Below are 14,033 nucleotides of genomic sequence, written 5' to 3' on the forward strand. Positions count from 1 at the left end.
AATTATTCACAAAGAGCAGTAGGGGCTCAGAGGCAGCCAAGCAAAAATGACTTGGACAGCAAGGATGAGCTATGCGTCATCAATGTTGGGGGTGTTGCAATGTGTACAAAAAAAATCAACAAATGGAGCCGGTCACCAACAGTCAGATCTGAGACAGAATGGAAAATATTGCATCTGTCACGTGTCTTCCCCTTTAAAAGGACTCTTTAGCCAGGTAGGACTTGGACAAAGCACAGGATTTGTTCAGTGTCTTACAATGAGCGCCAAAATACTTGCCTGGGTCTGATGACACTGATCTGTCCTTGGCGCTATAAATGGTTGGCGTGCAGGGACGCTGTGGCTCTTTTTGCAGACCATTGGTTGTCTAGCCGTGTTGTTTATGAGGAGCGGTGTGGATTGTCTAAAGATCATGGTGCATCACCAATAAAACACAAACTGTCATTATTTTTTGTCTTTTTTTTGTCAAAGCTGACTGGGTTTTTTTGTATTGAAGGCCAAAATATTTTTTTTTTGTTCAAAGCCATTACTATTATTTTATTCTCTTCTCTGTATTTCCATGTTTAGGCACAAAGTAATAAACACATGTTGGTTGTTTGCCATTTTCTCAATAGGTTTGTGCTTTTACAAATAGTTCATGATGGTCTTCAGTCTGAAGGCAAGTTATGCCGAATGTCAAAAGTGTTTCAACACAATCAGGATGGACGACTAATTTGGGTCAATACTTGAACTAATCAATGTCTTGTACGAACAGATGAAGGATCCTCATACGCTCCCACACGTGCACTCGCATCGGATTGAATGAGCGTTAATCAGATGTATTCCCACAATTAACACATCTGACTGATGAGATGAGAGCAATAAAGATATAATGACTTCATTTCACTGAACTTCAATACATTCCCACACTGCGCTTTTGTTGGAGTCACAACTTCTATTTCCATAATCGACCAGCCTGGATTTGGACTGAATGCATATTTCATCCCGTCGCTATTAATTGCACGTCGGTGTATACAACGGGCTGCCTTGAAAAGGTTATGACGTCAAAAAGGTCTGAATATTGCCCTTACCTTTGTGGTTTGATGCATCTCTGGATCCTCGGGGTAGGGGAGTGTAGGGCAGAGGGCGGTTCTCAAATCCGGCTGCGTTTGGCGGCTGCTAGAGAGGAGACACGCAATGCAGCATTTTAATGGAAAAAGCCGAGGCACGTTTTGACATGATGTCAAACAGTCGTCGTAAAAAAACTTCCAAAAGGATTTCTTCTGTTCAGATGCTCAAAGCATTTTGACATTTTAATGGTGGAGAGAAAAAAATAATAACTGCGGTTTAAAAAAAAACACAGCAAAATTCAAACAACACATGCAGTTAAAACCAACATCAAACATTAGCAGAACTTATCAGATCTTCTCAAGAAGAATCTAAAGGAGCAACCCCAAATAATATGAATTGATAATCTCTTCATAACCTGTAATTTATCATGCGCCATTAAACAGTGAGCCAGTTTACGTTTATTTTATATTTTTTTACAGTGGTTGACTTTTTATTCTTGAATGATGAATACTACTGAAAATAGTGCCTGGATGGTTCATGGCCGAACTGGATTCCAACAATCGATCCAATTAGAACATTTGGGAGTGACTAAACAGTTCTACTGCTTAATGAAGTTTCAACTGAATAACGCCTCAATTTTTCACACATACGCATAATATTAGGTTAACATTTATTGCTCGCTCTACAAGCTGACACTTGACAAAAAAGGGTGACTTTGAGGGTGGGAATAAATAAATAAAAATAAAATAACAACATAAAACAGAATCCTGAATCTATTTATGTCATGTCCCCAAAGCAGGTCAAGAGTTTGTTGTGTTTTTGTTCTTTGGTGCACTTTCAAGGTCCAAAACATCCTCCTTCCTTCCCTTAGCCTTTTAACTAGTGGAGGAGGTACTTCATCATGACATGGCCATATCTGATGCCTTTGCAGAAAAAGTTTCCTTTCCTGCAGAAAGGAATCCACCGCTCCTTTAATCATAGCAAGTGACTCAACTGACAAATATATATTAGCGATGGTTTTGGCGGTGCATTTCATTTATTTATTATATTGTTGTTCCGCTCTATGGCCATGCATAACCTTGAGAAATGCAACGGCTCGCTCAGCTAAATGGAACCATATTTATCACGGGCAAGAAGAGCACGTTGAATTGAAACATATCACATAATGTGCTTTCCGATAGGATCTCTGAAAGGCATTAAGGCCGGGCCGGCATGTTTCTCATATTACATCAACGTAGAGAGAGAGAAAAAAAGCGACTTTGTTCCACGCTTGCTGCTGCACGGCGATTTGGGAAGGAAACGGCCTGAAATTTTGACAGCAAACCTGCAGCTCGCCGCCTCCGCAAGTGGCTCAACCTGTTGAACTGTATCAGTGCTGAAGTCTTATGGAATGCCTCATAAAAAAATAAAATAATTGAAAAAACTAATCATGAAATAGTCAAAGTAGGAACATTGTACAAAGTGAGACGTGACACTTCAATCCTGGAGAGCTTTTTTTATTCGTTGTACTAAATTCATCCTGTCTACTTGATAACTAATGTTAAGCAGATTCCTTACTTACAGACAGTGTATTGTACACTGTCTGTACACTGTCTGTAAGTAAGGAATCTGCTTAACATTAGCTTTTTTATTATTGTTTTGATAGAGTCATGGCACTTTCAACGTTGAACAGTTTGGACTGCATTGTTGGTTTGTCTTTGACACGCCTGTTCCAAAATTATAGTTTCAAATGAAACACATACGAAGTGAATTAATTTGTTCCGTGCTTTGTAATGGAAATAAAAATTGTTTGTTAGCAATGTTCTGTGGTCACATTCATGTAACCATCCTTTGCCATAAATGTTGCCCTTATTTGGAGGTGTCCCCCGAAAAGTAAGTAAAAACTAAAACCACACTAGTTGTGTTCATCCCTGAGATGAGGTGTCACCAACCTTTTTGAAGAGAGCTACAGCTCAGTTACAGATTGATGTGTAGCGACACACTTCTTGAACAACTCATTTGTACCTAATATTCTATTAACTCGTTCACGGCCATTCCGACATTTTTATTATTGAAAATAAGACATAGAGCGTCATTCCTAAATTTGTTTGGGTTTTGTTTTTTTTCTTGCTGGAGTGCCAATAAAGCGCTGCCCAGACCTCTGGCAATGTTTTTTTTCATTCCACATGGGGGCAGCATTTCCCTTTTTTCCACGTTAGCGCTTCGTTCCAGCTTCAGCTGTTATTAAAGCGCTATATAAACCAGCATGCATGTATTGCACTGTATATTGGACAGCTCCCCTCATTTCAAGCTCAGATAACTCCAGACCCATATAATTTAGCAATTAACTCTTTTGTTCTGATGAAAGAAGAGTCTAAGGTTTTTTACGCTGCATTGAATGTTTATGTAGTCCCTAAACTCAATATTCTGTGGGTCCTTCCATTTGAGTGAGAATGACAAAAACCGTGGCGCTGGAGTGGACACATTATGCACATGTCTGGCAGTGAATGAGTTAATAAACATTGCATGCTATTACTAATATTTAATGTTCCATTTTTTGGCCCATGGAAAACTTATATGTTCCACGTCGGCTAGCCGATATCTGCGGGAAACACATTAGTGTTCGCTTGCATCGCAAGTTCATTTGCTGAGGTGGCTTGATTCAAACCACTTTGTTTATTTTTTTAGGCCTATTTTTTTTTTCTTTCTCACCACTAAATTGTACCACTTTTGAGGCTCCTATTTGGGGCTTCCACTGTTATACACACACATGCCCCTCAGACGCATCATGATTATACTTGGCCTCATTTCCTGTCCCGCTAGAAAGATCACAAATCTGTGCCTCCTCTCTGCTTATAATCCATTTGCTTGCCTATAATTTATCTTCTTCGTCATCACGTTATTAGCTGGACCACACACAATCTGCGCTAGGATACTAGTGGAGGCATGGGAGTAAATTGAGGTTCACCGATGCACTGCCCCTCTCACGCTCCCTGATTTTGCTCCCGAGGACTCGAGTCACCTTGCTTTCAAAATCGCCACCCACCTGTCCGGCACAACTCGCATGTGAGCGCCGGTTCAACTCACACTTGCTGATCAAAAGAACCAACACCATTCAACAGCTTCACTCGTCACATCCTGTCCTATCACGGGGGGATGATTCTACCTCGCTCGCAGAACATCAATCAAGCCCCCCTCCAGGCCCAAAGCGCCTCTCTGCCGGTTGCCTGAACGTAATATACTGAAGTCAATAGCCTAAGCACAGCGGCAATGTTTGGTGATGAGGATTTGCTTTCAAGTTGTTCAAGTGATTTTCAGGGAACCTGACTCGAATCCAAATATTCTTTCTCTCTTCTCCCTTCACCCCCTGCTCTGTCCCTGTCCCTCTCTCTCTCTCTCTCTCTCTCTCTCTCTCTCTCTCTCTCTCTCTCTCTCTCTCTCTCTCTCTCTCTCTCTCACACACACACACACAGACACACACACATATCGACAAATACTATATAGGGCTAGGTCTACTAGTTTTCATTTTGTTGCACCGGTGTGTCTAACGTTGAAAATTCGGGCACTGGCACTCTTATTACTTTCTTCTCTGGTCGTACCTACACTGAACAGAGGGAGGTGCTGCTGTGTTGTGTATTTAATACATTCCTTTTTGCTCCCTCTCTCTCCCCCAGCACTCCCTTCCCATCTCTGCTGTCCAGATGAGTCTGCTCATCAACCTGAGAATTGTTTTAATTTGCCGGGCCCTGGGCATATGCTGAATGGTCGCCACACCACACCACATCACAATGCGCCGCAAATTTACAGCGGAGGACTCTATCTGCTCAGAAAAGGTTGGATAGAAAGGAGGACAAGAGGAGGAATAAGAAAGTGCGTGGCGGTGGGGAAGAGGAAGCTCTGTTCGATGATGAAGCTCTGTTAGATGAAAGATGACGCCCTGCTCTGGATCATACATCATTGCATCAACCCTTGTCTTGTCAGCTAATTTTCAGTGTTGTGATGGGAATAAATACTGATAAAGCCAAAGGCAATAGTGATTATTACTTCCATTGTGTCACGATGAAGCAAGGTGAGAGAGGGTTGTGAGGTAAGGCAAAGCAGGCGCATGAAAAACATATGCAAATACTGTACCTTAGATGTGGATTTTCTAAAGCTTTGCTTGTATTTTTTTCAGATGATTCCATTTAAGAGTCTAGGAAATCCTAGATGCTAACAAGAATCACATTGAACAATGGAGAAACTATCCCAATTTGGATTAGCATCAGTATTTATTTCTTGCTTGTTAAAACTGAATTTCGAAAATATGTCCACGTTTAGAAACAGCTGTCAGATGTTCTCTCACAAAGTTTTGTGAAATGAGATCAAATTTAACATTCCACGTGCAATAAATTTGATCTAATAGTAGGATCAGTTTAGGTGTACAATATGACAAGTTGAGTCTCACATTACAACATAAAATTCAGGTTTTAATGTGATAAACTTCACATTATAACGCAACAGGTTTCACATTTTAACATGGTTAGTTGCAGATTATGAAATTTCAAAACTCTAAATTTTGCCAGGTTTTAAGATATTGGTGATAGTTTGAAGGAACCGATCCAGAATGTAGCATGATACTTAAAACACTGCCAAGTTAACACGTGCAACCTGAAAAAGATACAACTCAAGATACCACCATAACGTGTAAACAGGAGTTCAGAACATTCAGAGAGTGATTCACCCTTTGCTTGAAACTTATTTGAAGTTTAGGCAGCGGATGTGCAACCTGGCTTATCCCGCACCGACCCAGGCTCACCTCACCACTGAAGACTGAGCAACTATACAATCTAATTACAGTGGCGCTACAGAAGGAGAATGGTGTAAACAGCAGGCTGTTTTATCTCCTTATACATCTGGACAAGTAGACAAAGTGCTAAAAGGAAATAAATGTGGCCTGACAGCTACATGAAAGGGTTCAGCCAGAGGCTTACTGCTACTTGGGGCACAGGAATGTTGTTGCTAAGCATCAGCCTGCAACCTATCAGAGTGCACGGAGGGCCCTGTCCTGCCCGGCTGAGCCAAGAGAGTGGGTGGGGGGAGTATGTTGCACAGGGAGCTGACATTGAGGAGAAGGTTGGGACCGGAGGAGATTTTGTGGCTTAAAGCAATTGTTTTGTTTGCCTTCTGTTTTGTTTTCTCCTGACACCACTTGGGCTTTTTGTACTTGCAAAAGACATGTAGAAAAATGTGTTTTGATATGTTTTCTCTTTGGGTCTATATCAAACTACTTGTTAGGTGTTTTTTGCGAGAAGTTCTTGTTTGTCGTCTCGTCTCTGTAAAGTGCTGCCGCCTTGTGAACGTGTCGTCGATCAGAGACAACGCCACTCGTGAATTCATCGGAGTCAACGTTTAATCTCGTCACTCGGCTTTGATTTTATTTTATTTTTTGTGTTTTTTGAGGGGTGGGGACATTTAAAGTTTGAGAGAACAAAAATAATAGAACTTTTTTTAACCCAATAACACAAGCCATCTGATTCTGTAGTCACTGTGATAAAATGAGCAGTACAAACTAGGCTCAAATTTACCTGCTGTTTGAGCGTACCAACATACAGTATTAATACGTCTGTGTAAGCTCTCAGTCGTACTGGAGTGGTCCATCGATAAAAAGGTTTCTTCCGCCGTCATCTGTACTTCTTTGAGGGAGTCGGACGTTTCGCTTCTCGATGAAGCTAATGACTGGCCAGTCATAGCCCTATATTGTCCACGACTGGCCAGTCATAGACCATAATAAGTCAGGATAATAGAGTGTAATCAGTGTAGCCTCAGGGAATAGTCTTCTGCTCCCCCCAACCTTAGAGCAGGGACCTATCATAGCAGAGGTCTGGACAGCAGGGATATATATATATACACACACACGCTATATATATATATATATATATATATATATATATATATATATATATATATATATATATATATATATATATATATATATATATATATACACACGCTTCAGCATCAGTGATGCTTCAGCATCAGTGATCCGAGAGATGCTTGGCTACAACAGCAACTGTGAGAGCCACGAGATTCGTTACCCACCATGGAAAAGACGGTTGGAGGCTACGATCAAGGTGGCTCGGAAAGATGTGAGTCAGTTGATGGAGACCCAGCGAGGTGTGAATAAAAGGCCAATACCCAAGAGGTACATGCAAATAACCATACCTGAAGCACTCGAAACTGCCAACCAAAGGCTCCAGGCCTTGTCCAGTCGCCTAAAGAGGTACACGAAAGAGAATGAGGCCAGAAGTATAAACAGGCTGTTCGCAACACAACCTGCGAAAGTGTACGCTCAGTGGCAGGGTTCTACCAGCAGAGCAGACCCTCCAAGGCTGGTAACTGAAAGATACTGCAAAGGCATATAGGAAAAGGAGGTCGCACATAACAGCAGTGCACAATGGCTGGTGACTCTGAAAGAGGAGCACAGCAACCTCCCTGAACAGAACCCTGGCTAAAGAAACTCACAGCACTCCATGAGCGCCTAGCAGCACAAATGAACCAGTTGCTGATGGATGGGACTCACCCAGGATGGCTAACCAAAGGGCGAACAATCCTGATTATGAAGGATTCCTCAAAGGGTGCAATTCCTTCCAACTATCGGCCAATAACCTGTCTCTCCACAACATGGAAGCTCATGTCAGGCATCATTGTGGCTAAGATAAGTGGACACATGGATCAATACATGAGCAAAGCACAGAAAGGCAGAAAGGCATTGGTAGAGATACTAGAGGTGCCAAACATCAGCTGCTGGTTGACAGAACAGGTCCCGACATACCAACCCGTGCACAGCCTGGATTGATGACAAGAAAGAATATGACTTGATGCCACACACATGGATCACTGAATGCTTGGAGTTGTATAAGGTCAACAGGACCCTGAGAGCCTTCGTTACAAACTCAATGAGGATGTGAACTTGAAGCCAATGGCAAGCCACAACGCAAGTGTCCATCAAATGTGGTATATACCAAGGTGATGCACTCTCCCCACTGCTGTTCTGCATAGGACTGAACCCCCTCCGCCAAATAATCGCCAAGACAGGCTATGGATACAGCCTCAGAAATTGAGCTACGATCAGTCACCTGCTCTACATGGATGACATAAAGCTGTATGCTAAGAGCAAAAGGGACATAGACTCCCTGATCCACACAACCAGGATCTACAGCAGTGACTTTGGGATGACATTCGGGCTGGAGAAATGTAGTCGGATGGTGACTAAGAAGGGCAAGGTAGACCACACTGAAGGGGTCTCACTCACTGAAGGAACAATAGCAGACATTGAAAACAGCTACAAGTACCTCGGTATACCACAGGCCAATGGCAACCTCGAATTAGCAACAAGGAAAGCGGCTACGACCAAATACCTCCAGCGGGTGAGGCAAGTCCTCAGAAGCCAGCTCAATGGCAAGAACAAGACCCGGGCAATAAACAGCTATGCCCTGCCAGTGATCTGATACCCTGCAGGAATAATAAGGTGGCCAAAGGAGATCCAGACCACGGATGTTAAGACCCGAAAACTCCTCACCATGCATTGAGGGTTCCATCCCAAGTCCAGCACCCTCAGACTGTACACAAGCCATAAGGAAGGAGGCCGCGGACTAGTGATTGTGAGAGCCACTGTCCAGGATGAAACATCCAAGCTCAATGAATACATCAAAGAGAAGGCTCCAACGGATGATGTATGATCCAACGGATGATGTCAGAGAATGTCTCAGACAATGGGGAACAGAGGATGAGGTGCTGGAAGAGGGACAATCATGGGAGGAAAAGCCCCTACACGGGATGTACCACCGAACCATAACTGAAGTGGCTGATCTCAAGAAGTCCTATCAGTGGCTAGAGAGGGCTGGCCTAAAGGACAGCACAGAGGCACTCATCCTGGTTGTGCAAAGAGGCACCTGAGACAATCCAACACATAACTGCAGGGTGTGAGATGTTGGCAGGGAAAGCCTACATGGAGCGCCATAACCAGGTGGCTGGCATAGTCTTCCGAAACATCTGCGCGCAGTATGGACTGGAAACCCCAAGGTCAAAATGGGAAACACCCCCCAAGGTAGTAGAGAATGACCGAGCAAAAATCCTATGAGACTTCCAGATACAGACGGACAAGGTCGTAATGGCCAACCAACCAGATATCGTGGTCATAGATAAAGGGCAAAGGAAAGCCGTTGTCGTGGATGTAGCGGTCCCGAGTGATGGAAACATCAGAAAGAAGGAACATGAGAAAATCGAGAAATACCAAGGGCTCAGAAAGGAGCTGGTGAGAGCCTGGAAGTAAAGGTGACAGTCGTCCCTGTGGTGGTCGGAGCACTCGGTGCAGTGACCCCCAAACTAGATGAGTGGTTGCAACAGATCCCGGGAACAACATCGGATATCTCGGTCCAGAAAAGCGCAGTGGTAGGAACAGCACGGATACTGCGCAGAACCCTCAAGCTTCCTGGCCTCTGGTAGAGGACCCAAGCTAAAAAAATGGGGGAAAGACACCACTCATGGTAGGTGAGACGAGTATTTTTTTTTTATATACACACACGTACTAACAGAGAAATTTTAGTTCGCTGATAAAGCCTCTTGGATGAGAAGCGAAACGTCCGAGACATTCAAAGAAGTACAGATGACAGCTGAAGAAACCTTTTCATCGATGCAGTGTTAATACAGCAAAACGTTGTATGAGTTATACGGTACTTTAAAACCATTTGTATCTAATTAATTTATTGATAGGTGGATTTAAGCATGATGACAGATAGGTAGGTAGGCCATAGAGGACAGACAAAAGGACAGACCAACAGATAGAGAGTGGGTGACGCATTCAATGACAGCCACACAGCTAACTAGTCATATGTAGTGAACGCAATATAAGTACAAACTCAAAGCTGCATCCCCCGAATGAGCCTGAGCTGAGTCCTTCAAAGGATCCTCCTCATGTAGCCGTTGTGGATCATATAAAGCATTGTGAATTTAGACAACCCTAGCAACTCTGACTTGACTGTCTTCCATGATGTCACTAGATAGCGGCAATGTTCAATGGTAGAAATGTCAAAGAGCAGACTAGAAAAAGAGCAGAGCAATGTAGGTTACCAAAGTGTGTTCAAATTTGAAGGCTCGACAAGAAGATCTCCTGGATATCACCTTGCGGTTGAATCCAGAATTTACATCATGTGGTCTTTAAATTCAGCCTTTTCTGAACAAAGCCTATAAATTTGGACACAGCCAGAGTCGGACAGCAAACTAGCTTACAATCAAGCTAGCCTATGAGCAGAGTACATAGCTACAGGAACAACCATATAGATAGGTGGATATGCTGTATTCTATGTTTATCCCAAAGCTGCAGATTGAACAATGAATGGTTGGATGGCCAACTATCTTGCAAAACCTGACTATCTTGCTCCAGTAAACGGCAAGTGAATTGTTCGATGCACAACAAATACATTTATCTCATTTTGAGCAACATTAAACACAATGGTAGACCTAGCAGGATAAAAGTCTGTGCTGGTGTGTTTATTAATGATTAACTGTTCTACTCCAATGATGCTCTTGTGGTTAACCGAATCATGTGATCAGTGATCACAGAAGTGACTGTTTTGAGACACAAGCTACCGTCATTGCAAATGAGAACAGCATGCGTCCCAACAAGTCAAAAGTTGAGTGCTGCTTGACGTTAATCATCCGTGACCATGACTCATGGATGCTAACAAGGCACCCCTCTCCCCAACCTCCTTCTTCAAAGGTGGAATTTTAAAAGACATTCGACCTTTCTTTGGGGAGTCTTGCGGAATAAGCACATATGATTTAAAGTGGAAATGTAGGGCTGTGTTACAGGTAAATAGCACAATTAGCTTGGAGATATTTTTTGTTTTTGTCCGGTTTGACCTTTTCTGTCAGTTTCAATGCTGTGGATTAAGTTAACCTTCATTATGTATTTGTTTATCTTAAATTGAACAATAATTAAAGCACAGGAAACATAAGTTTGAGACAGGCTGCCCCCCATCCTCCGCACCCCCATTTTGCTTTACTGTTACCCTTATCACAATGTAAACATTTGCGTGTTGCTTTTAAAGTCCAACCAAGTGCAAAGTCAAATTAACAATGCAATGGTTTGTTCGAGTTGGTACAGTCCCACTTCTACTCTGTCTGATTCAAAATACTTTAGAAAATGTTTCAGACATTTGTGAAATCAGAATTCTTAGCTAGAAATAATATGATCACCTAATCTAGACAATTCCCTCTTTATTCGTACCTTTATGTCATCTCAAAATAAAACACCGGACAGACTCACAGAAACAGACATCACAACATTACTTTAGCTATCTCAACCTTTTCAGGCACCGTGAGAGGGAAAAAAACCTGCAGAGGTCGGAAAGTTCCATCGACTTAACCCCCTTCCAGGGGGCAGCATTTACTACAGTGGCATCTTATCAACATGATCAGTGTACAGGGTGTGTGACAGGATTAATCGATCCTCGATTTTAAGGTAGCTTTGATCACACATTTTAGAGTTTTGTATAATTGATTGAACTAAAATATTGTATTCCTGTTCTTATACACTACACTGCATGCAGGCACCTGGTCAAAAGGTGACAATTGTTTGGATATGATGACTCATAATTGGCCAGAGATCAGGTGAAATTGGCACTATGTTCATTTCAAATTCCATTATTTTCTTGAATGTTTAATTGGTTATACCTCAGAATACATATACATACATATTTTTGTTCATCATTTAGTGAGGAGTTGAAAAGTTTGGTGAATCCATCACTTGGGTATTTCCAATTTTGCTCTCCAATAACGTGTTGGTTTCAAATTCTTGTTTCTCTTCTGGTTCGGTGTTCAACGAAGTTATGTGATAAAAATATCAGTGAGGACGATAGATGGTGAACAAAAAACTACTTTATTCTAGTGAGACAAAAAAGGAGAGAACATCTCTCTTCTAGGCAGGAAGCGAAGGCAGGAGCACACAGAACAAAGGGCACAAAGAAAGAGACAGAGCTCCCGCTTGGACTAGCTTTTGAACGTCCACAGCAGCGATCTGTTGTCCAATCAGCTACGGATAACTCGATCTTCCGTCCAATCGGCTACGAACAACTCAGTGTTGGGAGAACATAGACTGAACCTTGATGCTCGTTACATCCTACTTTCAAAACTATTCAACTAATAACTTTATTATTCCATGTAGTCTAAATTGAACATGCAATAACATAAGATGTACTAAACTAAACCTGAAATAACATAATATGTTTACTAATCTAAGCATGAAATAACGTAATATGTTTACTAATGTGCATAAGCACTCTATCAACATGTCTTTGGAACGCAACTTTAAAAGAAGGTTTAATAATATATAATATAATAATAATATAATAATCATTTTGTGGTACTAAAAATGCAGCACCTCAGGCGTGTGACACATGATGAGGCTTTCTGTTCCGCTTAAGTTCTGTAGCCAACACCGGGCCTGTTTTCTGGAGTGTTGGCAGTTTAATAATTGAAAACTTTGGGAGCGAGCCTGTCACACCGGCTTGTCTCCGATGTTTCCTTTGCAATTAGAAGCCAGAGAGACATTTGAAGAGGTCCCAGGCAAAAAAAAAAAGCTGACACGCGAAATTAGCTCTTCACACGAGTGAAACGTGAAGTTTTACAAAGCACTGCTCAAGTCAGAGTTCGGCTGTGTGAAGTGCTGAGTGCTGCACCACGAAAACATGCCGATTTTCTCTACTTTGAGTCAGCTCCACCACAATGCGATCACAGACGAAATGAAAAACAAATTCTGACTCAAGTCACATATATTTGAGAAATGATTGGAAGAAAAAAACAAGACGCAAAAAAGAAAATCCTCAGATGTGTTGGAGATCTCTTGATGTTGTGTGGGGACGATGTACAACATCCGAGACAGATGCACATATTTACGCAAGGAAGCAGGCCCAAAGTATTTAGCCACAAACTTTAAAAACGCACAGATGTGCATGCGATCAAAAATATGTACAAACATTTTCTCACATGACGTGACTCCGTCAGACCACTCATGTGTGCGAGTTAATTATCGCAATTGCAAATATACACATATATATATATATATATATATATATATATATATATATATATATATATATATATATATATATATATATATATATATATATATATATATATATATATATATACATTTGGGGAGAATTATTAGAGAGTTTCATATATTAAAAATATACATATATTTTGAATTTAATCATTCATTCACTGCCATTCATGAATTTATTCGGGAATTGAAAATATGATATAGAGCGCCATTCCCGAATTTGTTCGGTTTTAGGATTTTTTTTTCATGCTTGGGTGCCGATAAAGTGCTGGCCATGGCATCTGACAATGTTTTTTCTTTACCACAAGGCGGCAAATTTCCCTTTTTTCCATGTTAGGGCTTTGTTCCAGCTTCAGCTGTTTTTAAAGCACTATATAAACCAATATGTATGTATTGCATTGTATTATGAACAGCCACCCTCATTTCAAGCTCATATAACTCCAGACCCGTATAAATAACTCTAATTAGAATTAACTTTTTTTCCTGATAAAAGAAGAGAGTCTAATGTTTCTCACACTGTATTGAATGTTTATGTAGTCCTAAAACTCAAATAAATAAATAAATCAAGTGACAATGACAAAAACCCTGGCACAGGATTGGACATATTTTTGCACGTCTCGCAGTCAATGAGTTAATAATGTGCAGTAGTGGCTGACATAATTCTGATCAATTATAATTGAATATGTTCATTATTATACCGCACCATACAAATATGGCCACTCTTTTTGCAAGTCTAGTGCAAAGGTATAGTTTTCTTCTTGGTATTTTGCTCGACAGGTAAAAATGGGGAAAAATAAAAATGTTTGTGTATCTGTCTGTCAAAATAGGGAGCAACAATTCATGACTAAGGATGGTCAATTGGTTATAATGCATTATTTTAAGCAAGTGACTCAAAACGGAGTGCATT

At 41.3% G+C, this 14,033-nt stretch overlaps 1 protein-coding gene across 4 annotated transcripts in view; it reads right to left on the reverse strand.

Moving 5' to 3' along the window:
• The window catches only part of lrmda (leucine rich melanocyte differentiation associated), a 270,027-nt gene that overhangs the window by 20,973 nt on the left and 235,021 nt on the right, over window positions 1-14,033 (reverse strand). For 2 of the 4 annotated variants that reach the window (XM_089012356.1, XM_089012353.1), the window contains one exon: window positions 1,068-1,152. In XM_089012356.1, the coding sequence (XP_088868482.1) occupies window positions 1,068-1,152 (85 nt within the window). Of the gene's footprint in view, window positions 1-1,067; window positions 1,156-14,033 lie in introns of all 4 variants that reach the window. The other 2 variants (XM_089012355.1, XM_089012352.1) reach the window with 1 other exon arrangement.

This window comes from Hippocampus bargibanti, linkage group LG13 (genome assembly GCF_051943395.1).
Source record: "Hippocampus bargibanti isolate YZ-2025 linkage group LG13, ASM5194339v1, whole genome shotgun sequence".
In the NCBI taxonomy this organism is placed as follows: Eukaryota; Metazoa; Chordata; class Actinopteri; order Syngnathiformes; family Syngnathidae; genus Hippocampus; species Hippocampus bargibanti.